Consider the following 22,989-nt stretch of genomic DNA (forward strand, 5'->3'; position numbering starts at 1 on the left):
TTTCGGTCACATCTAATTTGCTGCTGAAGCCAGTTTTTAGGATATGATGCCTTGGCCCTGTCTCTTCCTTTTAATTGAGATACCAGTTCTCCGATAGAGGTCATTTTTATTTAGTTTTATAGATGCATTTGTAGCTTTAATTTGTCTTGAACATGCAGTTTTCATTTTATTCGGAATGGAAGGTTTTTTATTTTTATTTTTTATTTGCAGAAATGAAATTCATTTGCAAATGAAATTTTTGGAACTAGTTAACAGCAACAAACCTTAGATAAAAGTTTTAGTACAATAAAACAGGGTTGCTGAACCTATCGAGGCTGCTTTTTGCAAGCATCAAGTTTGTATTTTTTTGTTTTTTCATTCTCTGTCAGTTCATAGGAATAAAGTTTCTCAAGTCTTTTTAAGTTTTTAATTCAAAGCTAAACCTAAAAGCTAAAGATCTCTTTAAACTGGTCACCCACTGCCTACAAAGTCAGTAGAGTACAGATATATACACTGCCTGATATAGTTGGAATTCCTAAATATTGTTTTTGAGGTGTTTTTTTTTTTTTCTTGAACTAAGTGCTCAGAATTACACTTTTGTTTTGAACAACAAAGATAGTTAATTGTCAAAATTCTATTTTGTAAAGAGAATGATATAACACGAGCTTCTGGAATACAGATAAAGGGTATCTGCACTAACAAGTGTGATGTGCATGACTTCAATAAAACAACTTCACTTTCCATGACTAGTTTGAGTCTTTTCGGGGCATCAACTGAATCGTTTTTTTTTAAATATATATATACATGCATATAAAATGTAAGTTTTGCAAGCAAGCAATCGCCGGCATATTGTATGTGTGTGGCTTCTGGTGTCATTAGCTTCTAGTTATTACAAAAACAGTCCTTAATGCTGCTTGATATTGCAAACTGCGAAACAAAGTGAATATACCTCTCATTTCTTGAAACCGTTTTAAACATTTGTTATGGTGTGTTTATGGTGTGATTTTAACGTTTCTGTTCTGCATTCCTCTGATATTATTACCGTTCCGAAACCGGCTCGGGTGCCTAATAATATAATAATAATAAAGTATAGCGTTTTCTTTATTTAAAAAGAAAAGGAAAAAATATAGATCTAACGCTAGTCACAGCCAATAGGCTACAGCATCATCATTTCTAGATTTTGGCCAATTGTAAACTACTTAAAAAAAACAAAAAAAAAACATGACAAAGTATTTTTAAGATATTTAAAAATGTTTGCTGCATTGTTAAAAGGGAAAAAAAACATACGATTGCGTTTTGAGAGTAAAAGAAAAAAAAAAGAGTCGCATTTGCCCTATTACTTCCGAAGAAAATGCCTGTAGTTTAAAGCAAAATCTTTAAAAACATTATAAAAACAGTTATTAGTTTAGGCTATAAAAACATAAATCCAAAAACAAATTAATCTAAGGTGAAGCTGATGTCTATACCTCTCTATTTCAGCACGAATCCAAATGTTTCCATGCTCCCGACGTAAGCGACCCCATTGGATTCAACGGAGACAAGTGAAGACAATTAGAAGCACGCACTTCCTGGGGATCGAGCATACTGCACTCAAACTGAACTTGACGTAAATGTCTCAACAGTCATGACAGTATGCCATAAAAGATTGCCTGTGAGCTTCTCCTCCTGTCCATATGGTAATTTCATTACTGTGCGAGAGGTTATGAAGCAATCGTTAGCCTATTTTTACAAAAATGGCTTCTACGTGGCCACAACGTAAGATACAAGGTAATGGGGCCTTTTATAAATTTTTCGTATTTCTTTGGAAATAATGAATGGACAAATGGAGTCTTTAAATGCCTCAGATGTAAAGTTATTCACTGTCAATGTGACGCCAAAATCAATGGGAGTCAATGGAATGCTAACAGCAGGTGGGGGTCCGCTATCCAATGGCAGCGCCTAGGGGTGCTTCAAAAAAATATGAAACCCTGCCCTCCTGCTGTGAAGTCGCGATCTGACTCAAATGATTCACGAACCCTCTCTGTCGCGATCTGACTCAAATGACGCAAATGATTCGCGAACCGGCCCTGAAGTCGCGATGTGACTCAAATGATTCCCGAACCCGCTCTGAAGTCGCGATCTGACTCAAATGATTCACGAACCCGCTCTGTCGCGATCTGACTCAAATGACGCAAATGATTCGCGAACCGGCTCTGAAGTCGCGATGTGACTCAAATGATTCCCGAACCCGCTCTGAAGTCGCGATCTGACTCAAATGATTCGCGAACCCGCTCTGAAGTCGCGATCTGACTCAAATGATTCGCGAACCCGCTCTGAAGTCGCGATCTGACTCAAATGATTCGCGAACCCTCTCTGTCGTGATCTGACTCAAATGACGCAAATGATTCGCGAACCGGCTCTGAAGTCGCGATGTGACTCAAATGATTCGCGAACCCGCTCTGAAGTCGCGATCTGACTCAAATGATTCGCGAACCCTCTCTGAAGTCGCGATCTGACTCAAATGATTCGCGAACCCGCTCTGAAGTCGCGATCTGACTCAAATGATTCGCGAACCCACTCTGAAGTCCCGATCTGACTCAAATGATTCACGAACCGCTCTGAAGTCGCGATCTGACTCAAATGATTCGCGAACCCGCTCTGAAGTCGCGATCTGACTCAAATGATTCGCGAACCCGCTCTGAAGTCGCGATCTGACTCAAATGATTCGCGAACCCGCTCTGAAGTCCCGATCTGACTCAAATGATTCACGAACCGCTCTGAAGTCCCGATCTGACTCAAATGATTCCCGAACACGCTCTGAAGTAGCGATCTGACTCAAATGATTCACGAACCGCTCTGAAGTCGCGATCTGACTCAAATGATTCGCGAACCCGCTCTGAAGTCCCGATCTGACTCAAATGATTCCCGAACACGCTCTGAAGTAGCGATCTGACTCAAATGATTCACGAACCGCTCTGAAGTCGCGATCTGACTCAAATGATTCGCGAACCCGCTCTGAAGTCGGGATGTGGTATAGTTTCCACATACTTGTCTAAGTCCAATTTGAATAAAGAAAATAGAGGTTTAGAGCCAGTAAACTTTTGTTTATGAATGTGAAATTTAGCTAACAGGAAACATAAATTAATAATGTAACATTTTCCAGTATTCTCTTTTCAATGGAAGCCAAAGAAACATCATGAAAAAAAAATAGAAGTCACTTACAAAATAACACTGAATAAATGCCAAAAAATCTGACCAAAATTTTTCAGTGTAGGAGGATTGCCAAAATAAATGAATGAAGACTTCTAAAGAAAAATGACAAAAACAGCAACTTTCTTTTACTTTGTTGGTAAGCAGATATCTATGAGGCAAAGTCCATACTTTCTCAATAAGGTATTTTGTAATGAATTGGTATAATCTCTCTCTGAAAGTTTGTATATTAAGGACCAGGCCAAGAGCATCTGCTTATGGAAATTAGAAAGTTTGACAGGGATTTTTAAAATATTATAATTACAAAGTAAAAGGAAATTCAGGCCACCAACTTTAGAGAAAATATAATAAGGGATAATATTCCAAAGTGAGGAGGGATTTTTAAGGAAATTCTTCAGCCAATTAATTTTAAAAGTATTATTTAAGGTAGTAAAATCTACAAAATCCAGTCCCCCTCGTTTAGTTTGGTTCATCATTAACATATTTCCTAATATAGTGAGTTTTATTTTTCCAAATGAATTTGTTTAACATGCTATCAATTTTTTTTCAATGTTCCTTTATCAGCCTCCAAGGAAAGAGCAGCATAAGTCAGTCGAGACAATCCTTCGGCATTAGAGAGTAAAATTCTTTCTCTTATTGACAAATAAGTTTTCTTGGGGTTTTCACTATTAAAGGGTCGACATTTATTTAGCATCTTGTTTTTTGGTCTTTATTAATTAAAATTCCTAAGTATGTAACTTGATCTTTCACAGGAATGTTACAAATAGAGGGGAGATCACAGCGTTTGATTGACATTAACACTTGTTGATATTTAAGCAGAGACCTGAAGCTCTGGAAAAGGACTCGAACTGGACTAAAATGACTACATCCGATTACTACGTTCAACTCACAGGAGCGTGTTTGCTTCCTCCACAAACTGAGGAGAGCCCTTTGTCACTTTAATCAGACAGAATAACTGTCTTGTTTGGTTCAGCTACAAAATCAGACATCAGAAGACTACAGAGAAATGTTCGGACTGCTGAAAGGATTATTGGTGCTCCCCTGCCCACCCCTCAAGAACTGTATACATCCAGAGTAGGGATGGCTCGATACCACAATTTTGGCTTCGGTACGATACCAAAATCTAATACCTCGGTATCGATACTAGATCAATACCACAGGTGACCAATAACCAGCATCAAAAGTTAAATGAATTGAAACAATTTTATTAAAAAAAAAAAAACACTGCTTGAAAGTCTGCTGCATCAAATGTACAAACCAAAAGTATCAAAATGTTCCCACAAAATAAAACCTGTAAAGTGTTATTCTAACATTAATATTAGTGTAATGGCTTTACGCCATGCAGACGGATGTAGATGCATAACAAATCTCCTTCTTTATTACTTGAGCTCCATTAAACATGATCTCAAACTTCTTGTGGCCTCTCCTTATTCACATGTACACACAAAGCCATACCTTATGGACCGCATACATTAATGCGCACTCAGAAACCGGTGACTGTGAACGAATCAGCAGAGCTTGTACGAGCTTTTGTCATCGCTGAATCTTTCTCAGACGTTTATGTCGAAATTGGTTAGCGCATCTATCTGTGCATGATGGTGTCCAATGCCCCAGGCGAGCGATATATTTATATATATATATATATATATATTAAACTTCTGTTTCTATTTCTGTAGATATGCATTATGAAGCGTCTTTGGCGTTTACAAGATATATATTTGTTCTTAGAACAAGATTATAAGTGTTCCTTTCTCAAACACATCTCCTTGTGTCCAGTCAGGTGTGGAATGTCTCGAATAACTTTGCTGAATTGTTCTTTTGTCTGAAAGTCAGGAGAGTGTAAACTTGAGATTTAAAATCACATGCGCTCTGTTCTTGTGCTCAGTTTAATAATATTCCTGTTGCACTTATTTATTTATTTATTTATTTTAGGGGAATTTGAACAGCTAAGTTATACATAGCCCACCGAACATGCTCAAGCAGTGTGTATAAATAAGTATATTTTAGTCATACTGAAACTACAGATATATATATATCTATATAAAGGAAACATCCTGTGGTGAATGAGACAGGTAGACCTGTGTGTGTGTGTGTGTGTGTGTATTATTATTGCTGGTAGAGTGCAAACAAATTGATCTTCCAAATCATGCATTTAAATTTTTTTTTAAATCGCTACTGAAAAAAAAAAGCATTTTGTTGAATCAGCTTTAAAACTCTAAAACTTTAAAATTAAATGCATGCCTTTTATGACAAATGTGCATTTTCTTATTCATCAGAGGTTAGCTAACTGTGGCAGGAACATGGGACATATTGAAGGCTATTTTAGTGGCACAAGACGAAAATCCTTTAAAAAGTATTGCTCATACGTTCTGTGAATCTCAGAAATAATGCAGTACGGTAAAAAGTACAGATTCATTGTTAAGTATGTGTCTCTGAATAAGTGCTGATCTCTAACAGTGACATCTTGATGATTCAGAAGAAGCACCTGGAAATGTGATGCCAGCTCTATCAGAGATCTCATGCAATCTGCTTGTCCTACAATACATCATCCTCAGATGAGTCGGGCCGTGCCTAAGGCCCTGGTTTGGAGCAGCCTGTGGATTTGAGTCCAGACACAGACAGAGGCTGTAATCTGTGCCTTAGACGCTTTACTCAGCTCAGAAAGGTGAAATATTGTAACAGAAATCCTATCGCTTCAGTCACTGCAGCCGCCTTCATCCAACATCATCGTCACTGAGGTTAAAAGTTAACAAAGAGCCGGGACAAATCATTACAGGACAAACATTGCATGCAGCGAACTCGACTTAAATTTACTTACAAAATCTATTTTGGTCTTTATTTAAAGGAATAGTTCACAAAACATTTGCTGAACATTTAGTGACCCTTAGATCATACCATATTGATGAGTTTGTTTCTTCATCAGCTCTATAGAGAAACAGCATTGCATCACCGGTGAATGGGTGCCGTCAGAATGAAAGTCCAAACATGAGTCCATAATCCATAATAATATTTCCTTCAGTGAAAAAGTTCATCTCCTGTTGTCTCTCTCATCATAATCTATTCATTTTGAACTGTTTTTATTTGTAAACAGTTTTTGATCTGTGCAGATTTCTCACCTGATTCAGGAGAAAACTCATATATTTATAATTCTAAATATATTTAATATATAATAAAAAAATATTTATTAAAATGTAAAGTTAGTCATTTTAGTGCTTCAACTTAAACTTATTTCAGTTGTTTTCCAAGCTAACATTTCTAATTTTCATTTAGTTCACTTTTTTCCCCCCATATATTATATTTTATTTCAGCAAAAATAGTTCTATGTTAGGTTAACATAATAATTGTGGCCTTAGATGCTTTTGTCCATTCTATGTCCTTATTATCTTTTGTTATTTGTCTAGATAACAATTAGAAATGAGTTTATGCTTCATTCTTCTTCATTATTATTTATTTGTAAAAAAATAAAAAAGAAAAGAAAAGAAAAATTCTAAGGAAAAATCAAACAGAGCAAGATAATAGCAATAGTATGCTTATGCTTTAATATCATTTAAGCAAAACATAAAAGTGTATATCTAGATTTTTTTTCTTTTTTAATTTTATTATTTTTATTGTGTTTTACAGAACACAAGCAACATTGCAGATAAGTGCAAAGGAGTTAGTATGAATGTACTTATTTTCTACTATTTGATATTTATTTAACTTGTTTAATATAAATATACACACACACATATTACGGATGCATAATTTAATTGTATATTATTTCTGTGTAGTGTAGTGTAAGCATTATAAATATATACACTTGTGAATTCTTGACATTCATATATAAATATTAAATTGTGAAATGTATGATTGCCTGATTGAATTTTATAAGAGTACTAAAAGTAATTTGTTTTTATTAATATGTTTAGATTGTGTAAAATGACCTTGTAGATTTTTCCAAGAATTACTTTTTGTATTTATTTGCATTACATTTAAATAAAATATGTTGCCATTTTTAATGTGCCCCTCTGCTTAAACACTGGCCCCTCCTTGACCCCCCCTAGAGCCGCCACTGGACTCAAATGACGCAAATGATTCGCGAACCCGCTATGAAGTCGCGATCTGACTCAAATGATTCACGAACCCGCTATGAAGTCGCGATCTGACTCAAATGATTCGCGAACCCGCTATGAAGTCGCGATCTGACTCAAATGATTCGCGAACCCGCTATGAAGTCGCGATCTGACTCAAATGATTCGCGAACCCGCTATGAAGTCGCGATCTGACTCAAATGATTCGCGAACCCGCTATGAAGTCGCGATCTGACTCAAATGATTCGCGAACCCGCTATGAAGTCGCGATCTGACTCAAATGATTCGCGAACCCGCTATGAAGTCCCGATCTGACTCAAATGACGCAAATGATTCGCGAACCGGCTCTGAAGTCGCGATCTGACTCAAATGATTCGCGAACCGGCTCTGAAGTAGCGACCTGACTCAAATGATCCAAATGATTCGTAAACCCGCTCTGACGTCGCGATCTGACTCAAATGACGCAAAATGATTCAGATGACTCAAATAATTCGCGAACCCGCTCTGAAGTCGCGATCTGACTCAAATGATTCGCGAATCCGCTCTGAAGTAGCGATCTGACTCAAATGATTCAAATGATTCGAAAACCAGCATAATTAAAATAAAATAAAAATAAAATATTGTTATCGGTATCGGCCAAATGTTTTATATCAGTGCATCCCTAATATATATAATTATCCTCTTGCCATGGACTTATTTTGAAGGAGCTACTAGGAGAGAGAAGGGCTGTAACATAACATGCTGTTGAAATGCAGGCTGGGTTTATGCTGTGCAGGTGGCGTCACCCGCGCGCCGTATATAATAGCGCGCACAAGCGCGTCCACGAGACAGAACTCGCTAGGAATACAGGAGCGCACGAACGCGCAGACACACGAGACACATCCTGAGTTATTAACCAGACATCATACGAGTATTAAACCATCATGCCGGTCACAGAGAAAGACCTGGCGGACGACGCGCCGTGGAAGAAGATCCAGCAGAACACGTTTACGCGCTGGTGTAACGAGCACCTGAAGAGCGTCAACAAACGCGTCGCGGACCTGCAGCTGGACCTGAGCGATGGACTCAGACTCATCTCTCTCCTCGAGGTGCTCAGCCAGAAGAAGATGTACAGAAAATACCACGCCAGACCCAACTTCAGACAGATGAAGCTGGAGAACGTGTCCGTGGCGCTCGAGTTCCTGGACAGAGAGAATATAAAGCTCGTGTCCATCGGTGAGTTAGTTCAGTGCTTTCTGCTTTCTCGCTAGTCCAGACCAAAGAGTCTGTGATGAACGTTTAACCCTTGTTACATGACTGTAGGAGTGCTGTGGTGTCCTGGAAATAATTTGTATCAATGCAGCATGATGCACTCCGGTAAACTGTGTCACTTTTGTAATAGAGGTGACTGGGAAAGTGGCCAAATCACCCTGAATTAACCCTGTGTGCCTCAGCAAGGTACTACATTTTGAGCCAGAAGTAATACCATTATAATTAACATTTCTAGTGTCTGTAATTGTTATTTTTTTGTGTTAAAATAAACAACCATCACACACTGATGGTATCTTATATATACCATAGTACTGAAACGCATGCATTTCTAGTGTTCTGTAAGCGTTCGGTGACTTTACCATGGTTCGTGTAAAAAGCAAAAAAACTAGTATTTTTGTTGTTATAGCTCTCTCTGTCTTACAAAGTTGGTATCAGACAAAGCTCAGTGTTGCTAAAGCATTCTAAAAAAATCATGTACCATGGTATTTATATGGCTCTATGGTTTTATAAGGAATGCATGGATTTTACTAGGATATATGTCAAAAGATACTATAACTGTGGTACCATATCCCCCAAAAAACATGTTAATGTCACAGTATGTCTGTGTGTGTGTATATATATATATATGAATATATTTTACATTTGCTTATTAATAATTACCAATACATAATAAATAATAATATGTATACATAAAACATAAATAAAAATATATATATTCGTATTTATAAATATTATTTATTGAATTTATCATTCATTATTTATTTATACATTTTATAAGTATGTAATAAATTACATAAATGTAAAATATTAATAAATCGAGTATAAATGTATTCATTTACTATATAGAAGTGAATAATAAGCAAATCTCCTCCCAGCCTTCTCTTACTCAACATCTTTGGTTTGCAGAGTTGCATCATAAACCAAAAGTATTTGTGCTCATGTCAAAGAGCTGCTGACATGATTCATTCTCAGCAGATAAGAGATAACAAACATCCACCCAGTGTCTATTGATTCCTACTCGATTATCTGTCTCGTCTCTGCTGGATTTCTTTAGTTGGTCCTGTGTGAGAGAAGTTGCACCATTACTTGCATTCTTGGGTTCATTAAGATTTAGAAATCTGGAGAATTTCCGGATTCCAGAGGCTTAAATATTAAAATGTAGTTTCATAAGGGTTGTGTTTGGTGCCAAACACCTTTAGCCGGCCTGTGACATTCTTGAAGCCGGTCCAAATGCATCTGGCTGCATTGCTTGTGGCTTTTATGTGATTTCTCACGCGGTCGCTGTTGTTTTATGTGCCAGTGCTTGTGTAAATCCTGGAAATAGATTATGCATGCATTCAATACCAAAACTGTCACCTGTACAGCTGGGGTCACAGGATGTTTCTTCCATATTTGGCAATCGGTTGCTCATAGCAAAATACATGCAAACATTGCCATGGTGATGCCCAACCTAATATCCTTGCGGTTCTTGGCTGGTTACGTATGTTTGTGAGCAAATAAACTTCATTCATTCAGGTTTGTGATGAAATTTGAGGTGTGAGGGCCTGAGGACACGTCAGGATGGACTTCCTGTTGTTCATGTTTCTGTGTGTGTCAGAATCAGAGATTTTCCTGAGCTTGATGTGTGTTTGGAGAGCCGTGACATGTCAATGTGGTGACCTAATAACCAGTCACCCATGCTCTGCATCAGAGTTTTCCACTCGTCTTGCGCAGTAGGAGTAGCCTGTATTTAGATTTAATACACGTACGATAGAGAGGGTTGGATGGAGGACAAACTTTGTCAGTACAAAGGTGCACAAGGATTTTTTTTTCCCTGGAATTTGTTGTTTTTGTGCCAGAAGCATATTTTTATGGCCTGCTTTTGCTGCTGTACCTTTAAGAAGTGCCATCTTTGCATGGATTGTATACACCAGCTGAAATTTGTTGTCTCAAATATAATTTGTCATTTTTTAATAAAAAATTGTTTTGCTTTTTTTTTTTGCATTTTGTACATTTATTTATTGTTTGTTATATAATTTTTTATTTAATCTCCTGTTTTTTTTTATAATCTATTTTTTTTAGCTATTTATTCATATACAGTGTTAGAAATATATATTATTTCATATTTTTCTAATGGTCTGATCCTTTAGGAAATTTCTTTTTTATAATAATAATAATAATAATAATATTAATAATAATTATTATTATTAATAATATTTAATTAATAATTATTATTATCACTTTCTGTGCCAGAAACATATTTTATGGCCTGTTTTTGCATAAAAACCAGCTGCAAAATTTTTGTTACATAAATGTTTTATTTTTCATTCATTTTCAAATATATATATATATATATATATATATATATATATATATATATATATATATATATATTATTTTTTTTTTTTTTTTTTTTTTTTTTTAAATAATTTTTATAATGTATTAATTTTTATTTATTTTATTTGCATCCTTATTCATATAAAGTGTATATATATATATATGCGTGTGTGTGTGTATATTTTTTTATATACTTATTTTTGGACCGTGGAGGATGTGTTGAGTTCTGAAACATACTAGGTTTTCATGAAATATTTATTTTTTCCAATTAAGACACATTAGATTGCAGCATGAGTCCTTTATTGAATTCTCCTCTTCCTTGTCGCTGTAGTAGTTGTATTACACAGGACGTGTGTGGAGAAATTCTTTATTTTGGGATGAACACAGCACTTCCTGAATGACGCTGTCTTCCTGTCCAGAAACAGTGGGTGGGGGGTTTTCACTGACACACATTTAGACCCGCGTGGAAAGGTTGAGCGTTATCGAGACTCTCCAGCGTTTCGTGTTCAGAGATGGAGGAGAATCCCAGCTAAATAAACACGAGAAGGGCACAGCGCCATAAATCTCACCGGATCGCTCTCTAATGTCAAAGACAAGAAGGGATAATTGAAACGGTTGGATGAAGAACTCTCTGGCCTGTGATTCATGTCCAGAATAAACTGTAAAGTGGTCTGGACTTGAGCTGAGTGGCTAATGTCATAATATCATGAATTGCACAGTCGGTAGTTCATGTTTGGTCCTCCTTTGTGCTTTTTTGTTTCCCTCAGGCCTCTGTGAGTGTGGTTTGACATGATCACTCCGTACCGTATCAATTTCCTTCCAGAATATGTCTTTGATCATCATGTGGTCTTCAGCCGCCCCCAGAACTCGCCCCAGTGGTCCCACTGATGTTCTGGAGGCGGTTCCTGCTGATTCTGCTCTGACATTTGTCCTGATTTTTCCACGGTCGGAGGGAAGTGACGGGTTGAAGACATGATTAGAGTCGTGTAGACGGTAAAGAAAGTGTTGTTAGGGTCGTTCGACATTTGTTTTCCATCATGGAGGTGTGAGATGCTGAGGAATGACATCATGGTGTGACCTCATTAGTTGGTGTGCACTGAACGATTAAGCATCTTCATGTCTGTGCTTTGGGAGCTGATGCACATTTGTAAATTTGAGGATTTTCTGCATGAAAACTGAATTCTATTCATAAACCGTTTTACTTCTGTTATTCATTCCCAGTTAGCATGAAATCAAAATTAACCCTAAGATCTAGAAAACTAGAGCAAAGATCCTTTCCTGCCCTTTCCAGCTTAAAAAAAAAAAAAAAAAAAAAAAGGTGTGTGTATATATATATATGTATATATGTATGTATGTATGTATGTATGTATGTATGTATATATATATATATATATATATATATATATATATATATATATATATATATATATATATGTATAATTTCCCCCCTGATAAAAAGTAAAAAAAAAAAAAAATGCTACAGGTTAGCTTTGGCCAAACATTTTATTATTTCCTATATTTTTTATTTATCAATATGACTATAAAATAATAAAAGTACTATGATTACGATTAGTAATAATGATAATAAAGTAATAAAATAATAAAATTAAAGTAATAAAAAAAACTGTGCCTAAGAAAATTAATATTAATTTAATCATTGATATTTGGCTAAATATTTGGACACAAGAATTTCACTGTAAAATAATGTGTATGTAACTAATATCATTATTTATTTCTTAAAATAAAAACCAATATAGGATGAATATTTAATAAAAATATTATATAATTTTTTTTTGAAGATTGAGGAACTGTAAAGTTAGAATACTAATATATATATATATAAATTTATTTTATTTTTTTTCATTTCCAAACTTTAAACAATATAGGAGAAGTGCAGGAAGCCCTTTAAGCTTCTCTTTTGTTGACAACAGCCGGTTTATAAGTGCATGCAGATCAGTTTAGTTAAACCTGAGTTGTGTTCATTGTAAAGTTTGCTTGCTTGTGCGTTTATTGTCTGTAAGAGTGTAGGTCGGGGATTTCTGGAGTGCGTTTGTGAAGGACTTAGTCACACATGAGCTGCCATCCAAAGCCGAAGTGGTCCGAGATTTGAAACTTCCCCCATAAAGCCGTCTGAAAGTGTTCCCAGGGCAAAGCCTGATGGAAAAGCCTATTATTAAAAACCAGTTGGACCGTGGTCCTCCTGCGCGCCAGCTTCCCCACCAGAGAGTTTAAAGACATTAGTTTGGGCTGTTCTGGGGTGGCGTTAAATGCTGGTTTAATTTCAGTATCATTCGTTGTAGATCGATTTGGAGCAAAACAACTCATTTGAGTCAGTTCTGGTGGGTTGGATTGTCTCCTGTCATTATAGAGACGCTGGGCATCAGATGTTTGTCTGTGACGCTCAGGTTCGTCAGATGCCTAATGCAAACAGAAGCAGGAACGGCGCGGTGAGCCAAAGGTTCGCTCGTCTTAAGTTGCAGAGTTTTGGGCTTTATTCAGATCTCAGCGGCCTGCTGTTGTGGGATGAGTTACTGTGGAGTTACTTTGGTTTCTTTGGCTCTGTAAATGAAAGTCTCCAGGAGCTGTTCAGACAGATCAGATGTTCAGGGCGTGGACCTGCGCTCTAGAGAAAACACTCCAAGCTTCTCGCTTGGATTTGAAGAAGCAACAAGGCCTGATTTATTTGTATTTTTATTTTATTAGTATTTTTTACTAGACTTTTAGACTCCTTTGGCTTTTAACCCAGCATGTTTCTGTATGACTATTATAGTTCAGTTTTTTATTCTAGAGATTATTATCATTATAATGAAATTATTATGTGCTTTTTTTAAATTTCAGTGTAATATTAATTTATTTAGTTATTACAAATTTGTATTCAGTGATAATAAAAATAAATATTTTTTAATAGATATTATGTAGAACATTTTAATTTAATTAAATGTATTATATTGTATTTTTAAATAATTGTTATTACTATTAAATACTATTTAAATTTTAATTTTGACACTAAAATATTAATTTCACATTTTATGAATCACTTATTTAGTAATAATAATGAACATAATAAAAGAACTATCATTTAATAGACATAGTCTACATCGAGATTTCAGATTTCAATTGAAATAATTCCCTTCTATCCTTTTTTTTATATATAATTCTTAATACTCATTCTTTTAATTTTAGTGAAATTAAGAATTTATTTTTTGCTATTACTAATTTTTATTTATTAATAATAATGATCATAATAAAAGAATATAATAAAGAAACTATCTTTACTTACAACCACAGCAAACCTGGATTTTTATTTTTATCAGAATGAGCAGAATGATCCCAATTAGTTTTTTCCCCAAACCGTGCAGCATGTAGCCAAGTGTCCTGAACCTGTGTGTGTGTCTGTTTGTGTCACACTGGGATGTTCACGTGTCTGTGCAGGTAAACACGGCTGAGAAAAGTGTGAGTGACCTCACTAGTTTCCTAAAGCTCTTCCACAAAGCCAAACTCTCAGAACGTGTTGTACTGGATGGGCAGAGAGCTGCTGCTGGCCTTGGGCTGTCCTTTAACACACACACACACACACACACACACACAGAGGAAGACACGAGGTGAATGTGTTTGCATTCACGTTAAACCGACTGTAGTAAAGAGATAAAGTGGTTCCCAGCGTCTACGATTGTTCAGTACAGAGAGAGTCGTCACTAATAGTGTCATTACTTGGCAGTGTTAAATAAGAAAATTACAGTGTGAAGGTTGCAGGATCATCAATTATGAAACTCTAGAGAATACAATAGTGTCATTATTCATGCTCAATTTAGATCAGTGTTGATTCAGTTTAACAAAAGTCTGAGTTGCATAGACTTTAAGCAGCTTTTATTCACTTATTCAGATTCAGTTGAGTTCAGGGTTGATTCACTTCAAGTCAGTAACAGTGTAGATGTTGCTAAGTTAGTATAATCGTCCATCTAAATCCATCTGAATATTATTTGTCATTTAAACCCAAAGATGGAAACCTATAGAAGCTGGTTTCCACCACAGAATAAAAAAAGAAAAAAGGTAAATGTGACTTTTTCTCCCACAATTGTGAGGTTATATCTAACGATTTGGAGTCATTTGGAGCTATTAATTGTGAAGGAAAAAGTTTTTTTCCTTTATCTATCTTTTTTATCTCATAAATTTAGAATTCTAATTTAAGATCTAACAATTCAGTTTTTTACTGTCACAGAGTAAAAGAAAAAAAAAAACTCACCTGAAATCAACTCTTGTAATTGCTAGTTCTTATAGCGCAATTCAGTTAACATCTTTCAAAAAACAACAACAACAAAACAAACTGATTTGAAAGAGTAAAATGGAATTCTGAGAAAGCTGCACATCTGTCAGATCTCATAACTCAGATTCTCAGAATTCTTTTTTCTGCCACAGACTAAAATATAAATGATAAATGTAATCGGGACGTTTTATGTCTGAATTGTTTAACTTTGAATAATTCGTTATTTAAATATATCATAATTCAGGGTTAACATCATGCAAAAAGCAAACAAACAGAATTGCAAGAAAAAACGTGAAAAAGAATCGTGAGATAAAAAGTTACAATTATCTTTATCTCATGATTCCGATTCTCAGAATCTCACATTTTGATTATTTTTTTTTTTTTTCAAAATTCAGTTTATTTCGATTTTTTTTTTTTATTCAACCCTGAATTCTGATTTGACATCTCTCAATTAAATTTTTTTTTTTTTTTTATGTATGATTTGGACCTTCTCTCAATTGTTAAAAATGTCATAATTGCATGGGAAAAAAGCAATAATTGTGATATAGAAAGTCACAATCCACATTTAATCCCATATGCAAACACGCTTCAACAGAAGTAAGTGGCTCATCTTTTACTGTGCAGCTAATTAAGCCACAGCTGAAGTGCTTTGAGAGGAAGAGCCACATTGGTTGGGCTGAACCGCCGGAAGGAAACCTTGCACATGAAGCTAGAAGCCTGTGAACCTGCGCATGGATTTGTGTGCTAACTCGGTGGAATCCGCTATTGTTTTGGAGTCTAAAAGAAGCAACAGGATGCAAGGCTTCGCTAAAGCGACCCTAACCAAAGTTCAGTTCCTCACACTAATTCCAGAAAGCTCACATTCCTGCACCAGAATGGATTGCATCACAGTTTCTTTAATGTGCCCTCAGCCCAAATAACGAGACCTGAACGTGGAAAACCAACACGAACGTCAGCGTTCAAAGAGACCTCGAGCAAATATTTCAGGGTTGCTATAGAACAGCTTCTTCAATAATATTCTCAGTCACGCTGCGCTGGAACATGCACGAGAGCCAAAAACAACTCCGGCTTTCTGTGGGACGTCTGCACAGGTTTCTCTTGCGGTCCGCCGTCATTACGTTAACCTCTTCCATTACGTTTAGTCTGACCACATGAGGTCGGCAGGACTTGGCCGAGCACAGCCTGATCCCGAGGAAATGTTTTTAGGTCAGAGCGGGAAATGCTTCTCCCGTCTGCATTGTAGCAAAGGTCAGATTGCATTGTTTGTAATGAAGCTTTGACCTTCGGGGGCCAGTGCAACCAGCGAAAGCAAACAATAGTATTGACGTCAGCCTAAGACTAAGCAGTTTCTGTGTCTTAAAGTGATTGCTTTTCTTTGCTAGAGGCAGAGGTTTTCAAGCGTGTCTGCTTTCCTAGAAGAATGCTGCGTGTTATCTGGATTGCATTAACGCTTGAGTCACCATGTTGCTCTGTAAGCACACGTTCTGCTGTTCTTTAGACCCGTGCAGTGGGTCAGTATGTGATTAAAGTTGATCATTTACTCTCCCAACATGCCATCTGTGTTGAGACTGCGCTTGAATGCGTCGAGCGCGTCCGGTGATCTCATGTAGACTCACACAATCTGAAATGCATTTTTAACCTCTTCATAGGCATTTTTCAAATGCTTTTACTCCGATGTCATATTCTTTATTCAGTACATCTCTTCCATGTTCTGCTATTGGACTTTGCAGGTCAAATCTGCATCATTTTCAGTGCTTTGCATCGGGATTTCTGTGTAGAGGCTATTGGTTTAAGATCAGAAAGCTTGTTTAGGCCAGAGGTTCTCGATCTTTTAAAAGCCACGGACCCCAAATATGATAATCCTCATGCAAGAAACCCCCATCCCTAAATTTAAAGGCATCTATATAGGTTCTAGCATAAAGACCCACTTTCAAAAGTTGTATTTAGTCATTTTAATCTTTTGTTTTTTTTGTTAGTTTTTTGTTTAAATGCTTAATTTATGAAGTCATTGGAATAATTTTTTATAAATTTTGTATTTAATATAATTAAATTTCTTCATATTTATTTGTTTATTTAATGTGTATTTAATCTTAAATTATTTATTTAAAATTATTTAATTTACTTTTATTTTAATCAAATGCTTTTTTTGTTCAATTTCTTTTTCATGTTTTAGTCCATTATAGTTTTTGTTTAAATGTATTTAATTCACTTTTGTTTTAATCGAACGTTTATTTGTTTATTTCACTCAATTTCTTCTTCTTATTTTTTAAAATATTTTTTATCTATTGTGTATTGGATATTTGTTAATTATTTATTTTACTCTATCATTGTTTTAAGCAATATTTGATTAATTTGTATTTACTTTTTATGTATTTGTGTAGTTACTCGTTTATTATAATGTAATTTATTTTTATATAATTTGATTATTTTTATTTCTTTTTTTTACACTTTTTTTTTCTGTAAACCTTTCCATGGAGCCCCTTCACTCTCTTGCGTCCCCAGTTTGAAAAGCCCTGGTTTAGGCCAAAAGCATCTTTTAAATGGAGCTTATAGGGTTGGTTAACATTAATTGCATCCTAAGAAGAATATAACCGAGTCGAATTCCTTCAGAGATGGTAGTCTCCACCCTTGGTTGTTTCTGTGGGTGTTTATAGGTCGTGTTGCTGGTGGAAGGTACCAGAGCTAGTGTTTGATTTACAGTTCAGACTTGTCTGTCAGATCAGGGAGTGCTGGGGCTTTTAACGAGCCCAAATAAAACAGCAAAACAAAGGATCCTATAGAAAATCTATCTGCTTGTTTGGAAGGGGCCTAAAAGGCCAGTTGTTTTTCTCTTGCTATGTGTGTTTTCACTGCTGTTTGTCACCGAGCAATAAGTCAAAAGATTTGTGAACAGTTACCCAGATTTCCTGCCTACTGTGTTATTTACTTTGGCTCGGCCGAGCCTGGATGACTTCAGATGTGTAAAAAAAGCTTCAATGCCTTTCTATGAACTGAGGCATGTTTAAACGTTTGGGCCTTACAGAAGATCAAAATGAAATCAAAAGCAGGTCAGTTTAAGTAAATCAAATGGTTATATGGACTAGTGTCTGTGAATATTAAGCCACAAAAGGTCCATGTAAATCTGAATCCTGCATGCTCTGTGTGAATGAATGGGTGTGGTTCTGTTTACCGTACACTGAAGGGACGCTCGCGGTGTTTTAGCCTCTGCGGTCTCACTAGATGACGACATAAACACGTGAGCTTCATCAGACACTTCAACAGCATTTCACCGTTTAGTTGAGAAAATGTCTCATCATAACACATGCACACAGAAACTTAAGGTCTTAGTGACAATCTGTCATAAAAGTTTGGTTTAACTTGAAGAAATTATGACCGATATATTAATATACGCCTTAATTTAATTCTACTGCTGTTATTACTGCTACTACTACAAATTACTACAAATTAAAATAATAGCAAAATTATTATTATTAACTTTATAAAAAAAAAAAAAATCACAATTATTCATCCAAATTAACCTCTTCTGTGTTTTTTTTTTTGCACTTTGTTTGCCAAAAAATGAAGAGTTTGTCAAATTTAATTTTTATGAATATAGATAAATTCTAAATAAATCTAGAAAAAATTTGAATGAAAAAAAAACAGAATTTGAAGGGAAAATTATTTTATTTTTTGTTTAACTTCTAATAAATTGCTGTTAAATTTACAAGTTTCCGTATTTCAATTAATTAGAAATTCTTTTTGATTAATACATTTAATTTAATTTAACTGTTAATTTAATGTAACCATTAAAATGCAGGACAGAAAAAAAAAATTAATTGGGGAGAAAATGGAATTTAAAATGAAACATTTTTTTTTGAAAAAAACATTGAGAAATAATAATTTTTTTCATATGGCACTAAAAATGCAATTTTTGATAAAACTGAAAAGTTGCTGTTAAGTTGTGCAAGTTTCATGATTTCAATTAATTAGACATGCTTTTTGATTAATACATTTAATTTAATTAAACCATTAAAATGCTGTTAAGGAAGAGAAAATTTAATTTAGAAAAAAATAAAACTGAATTCAGGTAAAAACACCCTTTTAAACCAGGTCTCATGGAGTCTCAGAGAGATCTGCTGGTTTTTGCCTCCTCTTGTCTTTTATTCTTCGCCCCGGTCTGCTACAAAAGGCATGTTCTGTGATTAAACTGGCTTTCATACAGGAGCTCTTGTGTCCAGCTGGAAGCGGGTAACCTGAGTCGCCCACCGCTACCTTCTGCTTTTGCAGGCTTCTCTTGTGCTGCTGTTTGCATTAGCGAGCCAAGGATCTGCTCAGATACTGAATGCTCAGTAGGCTTTTATTGAGTTCTTTGTCCTGCGATTGTTAAGCAGTAAATGAAGACAGGACAATGTGAGGAATCAGTTTCTAATGCAACCTTCAACTTCTACATTTATCAGAGTAATGAGATGCAGTTTGCATTGGCAAAGCGAGCAAAAGTGAAACATTAATGAAGACTGTTAGTGATGCAACTTCATGCACATGTGCAGCTCCACCAATAGGAGTCCAGACACTGAAGGTCACATGATTCTCCTCTCACAGTGATTGGCTGTTGTAGTTGAGTGGAAACACCTCCTAGTGATGGAAAAGCTTGGTAATCTTCAGTGTTTCATTAAGTCTTTAACTTTCAACCCAACCTAGATCCCACCCAAACGTTCTTGAGTCTAGACAGGATTGAACACGATCACATGATCGAACTCAAAACAATCACTTAAAAGCAGCGGAGAGATAATTTCCCTCTTCTTCAGTGTCAGTGATTAAATCCCTCTAATTATACTCGGCCTCATCAAAACAGCACTTATAGTAGTAGTTAACATCTTGTTGATTTGTAAACTTTGCTCTGATTCTAGTTGGTACTTTATATAGTTCAGTTTCAGAAACTCTGAGCTGAAAGTGACCTTATTATTCTGTGTGACTGATTTATCCATCACGTGTCTAATTAATATGCTAATGCCACAGCTTAAGTATCTCTGTAAACTCACTCTAACGTGTTTTAATGCATGTCAAACAGCACTTGTGCTTTTAAAATAAACTTGAGCTCCAAAATCAGGCCAAAACTAGTCAAACAATATCATATAGGATCATTTTCAAGTCATTTATTTATGCATAAATAGTAATAAATCAGTTTTTGTTGCTAAAAGGCCCACAATATAATTTTTCTGTTGCTATAAGAGCATTATAAGAGAAATACATGTAAAGACGATGTATTACTAAATTGCTTACAGTTTATTATATTAATACAAATTACATTATTATAAAGAATTTATGTAATTTATTTATTTTTATTTTTCAATGTAATATCATACAACCAATATTTTTTTAATCTAGGCTTTATTTTTCATTTATACAATTCTGATGTGCAGCACTTTTTTTAATTTTTTTTTTTTTAGTAAATTATGTAATTTAACTACATTTTAATAGCTTTATTTAAAGTTTTAGGATTAAAATGTTATTAATTATTATTATTTATTTTTTTGTATATACATAAATGTTGTATATTTACATAAATTAACAACCTGTTTCCATTCGTTTTTGAGGTCTAACAAACAAAAAAATGTCATATTAATAATATAAAATGAAAATCATGATAAATATCAGCCATATAATAAATCCAGAGGTCGTTTTTGTTAGGTTTATGTCATCAAGGATGTTTTAAGAAAAGTAATAGTTATATTGAAGGTATAAAATACTGCCATTTCTTTTTTGCATTGCATTTTATTGGTTTCTTTTCTGAAATGAGACCGCCTCGATGACGGAGGATGCAGCACTTAATACTAATAAATCATATGAAAACACTGTGATTAATATTTTTGACATTACCGTCCAGCGCTAGAATCAACAAACTAAACATCACTTAGTGCCGCACATAATGCTTCCTGCAAGAACAACAACACAAGAAGGTTATTTCACAGAGTATTATGTGATCTGTTTGAGCTCTATGCCAGAAGATGCTTATTTGAAAGCATCCTCTCATGTCGGCTGGCTGTTTTTGTGTTTTTGCACACCACATCCTGAATGAAATCCTCAGATAAGCCTTCACACGGCGTCTTCCCCTCTCCAGCCCCTGTGTGAGCGAGTGAGACTCAAACAATGCCTCGTATAAACCATACGGTCGCCTCCCAGCATTTAAAGTGAGAACATCATCTGCATTTCCTGTGTGAGGCTGAGATCATCGCTCTGGAATCACACAGGGCCCACAAACACATGCCGAGAAACTCAGGCGCTTGGTAAATATGGAGAAGAAGGCAGGATCACGTACATGTGTGAAGCCAAGGCCAGTGTTTGTGCTGCAGTGAATGTGAATGTGAAACAAGCTTCTGTCCGCATGTCTGAGTACAGGACAGTAACTTCATGATGGCATTTCTAGCTGTTTGTGGTTTAGTACGTGTACGTGATTAGATTTTAAATACTTCGAAATGGCAAGACAAGTCCTGGTTCTCGTTATGACCCTTTAAATGGTTTCAAATCAAAGTTGTTGTTTTTTCCTCTTTCTATTTGCAGGTTGGCAATCTCATTTTGAAACTGGCATGCTACAAACCTGCAGTAGTTGGAGATAATGTATGAGAGTAATGGCTGTTAACTGCAGGCTGTTATTGAGCGCTGGTTTTCCACACTACAGCCGAGCCGTTTCCTCTCTCTGACACAGACCAGAGCCTGATAATAGTGTGTGTGTGTGTGTGTGTGTGTGTGTGTGTGTGTGTGTGAGGGTGTGGTCCTTATGTACTGTATGTTGTGTGAGATTCACCTTCATATATATATATAAGAATTTTCTCTGCGTGTCCTGGTCATGTTTTATTTATTTCACAAAACAAAACAAAATATTAAAATTTAAAATGTAAAAAAAATAATAATAATTATATAAAATACATAATAAAATGTAAAATATAAATGTACATTGTGACAATTTAGCACATTTTCCTTATGCATTATTCCAAAATGAAAAATATAATTTACTTATGCATTATGATAATACAACATTTTACTTAATGCCTTTTTTAAAAATCCTAAATCATTCTTTAATGTTTTTCGGTAACATGTATTCTAGTCCTGAAATTAAAACCTTCAATTTCTTTTAAGGAGAAATAATACTTTTATATAGTTTTATTTTGTGCATTGTATTTACATTTTATTTATGCTTTACAAATGTAATCTAAATAGAAAAATATGATGCTGACATGTTCTCATGAAACTTTTCTGCTGGCATAACCAAGGCCTTTTTGGGAATGGAAATGTATATTTACCAAAAACCTAACAGTACTGTTTTCATAGTCCAGTTAAATCCTGATGTCTAAAGTCGAGTCCCGTCCTAAAGTACATTTCCTACTGATTATACTATTGCTTTTACACAAGTTAAGTGCACTGTGTTGTTTTTAAGGATTTAGCGTTCGCTCCGTGCACCAATTCTGCTACCTTAGCATCTACTGAAAGCAAACTTTACTGCTGTGGATCCATTAGTTTTCACTGAAGCAGGCATCTCAGGTGTTTAAACTTCAGTCTCCTGGCTGTTTTTCTTCATCTAATGTGGGATTTTTAAATGAGAGTTTAACAAGTACTTTGGTTTTTCCCTTTATGTATCTGAGTTTTACCCCCAGTCTGTTTGGCAGAGCGGAAACTGTTAATGATTTCAAGTGGCACATTATGAAGCCGGGACACAATAGTAGCTGGTTTGGCTGGAGTGTTTGGGGTGACCTGATGGGACTGTTAATGGAGGCTCTCGGGTCAGAAGCTGCTCTCTGATTGGCTGCTCCAGGAGTGGGCGGGGATGATCTCACGGGAAAGGAATGTGCTCCTGTAGGTAGTGTGTCTTGTATTCACAGGCGTCTGCGGATGATGTCATTTTTGAGAGACCCTGGACTGCTGCCAAATGCAGAATTAAGTGTCAAT

At 35.5% G+C, this 22,989-nt stretch overlaps 1 protein-coding gene across 2 annotated transcripts in view; it reads left to right on the forward strand.

The window, feature by feature from the left end:
- The first annotated feature begins 8,055 nt into the window (after window positions 1-8,055).
- LOC128022028 (filamin-B) overlaps window positions 8,056-22,989 on the forward strand; it is a 78,224-nt gene continuing 63,290 nt past the window's right edge. For both annotated transcript variants that reach the window (XM_052609231.1, XM_052609233.1), the window contains exon 1: window positions 8,056-8,453. In XM_052609231.1, coding sequence (XP_052465191.1) covers window positions 8,162-8,453 — 292 coding nt within the window. In that variant the 5' untranslated portion in view covers window positions 8,056-8,161. The remainder of the gene's footprint in view (window positions 8,454-22,989) is intronic.

This window comes from Carassius gibelio, chromosome A11, assembly GCF_023724105.1.
Source record: "Carassius gibelio isolate Cgi1373 ecotype wild population from Czech Republic chromosome A11, carGib1.2-hapl.c, whole genome shotgun sequence".
In the NCBI taxonomy this organism is placed as follows: domain Eukaryota; kingdom Metazoa; phylum Chordata; class Actinopteri; order Cypriniformes; family Cyprinidae; genus Carassius; species Carassius gibelio.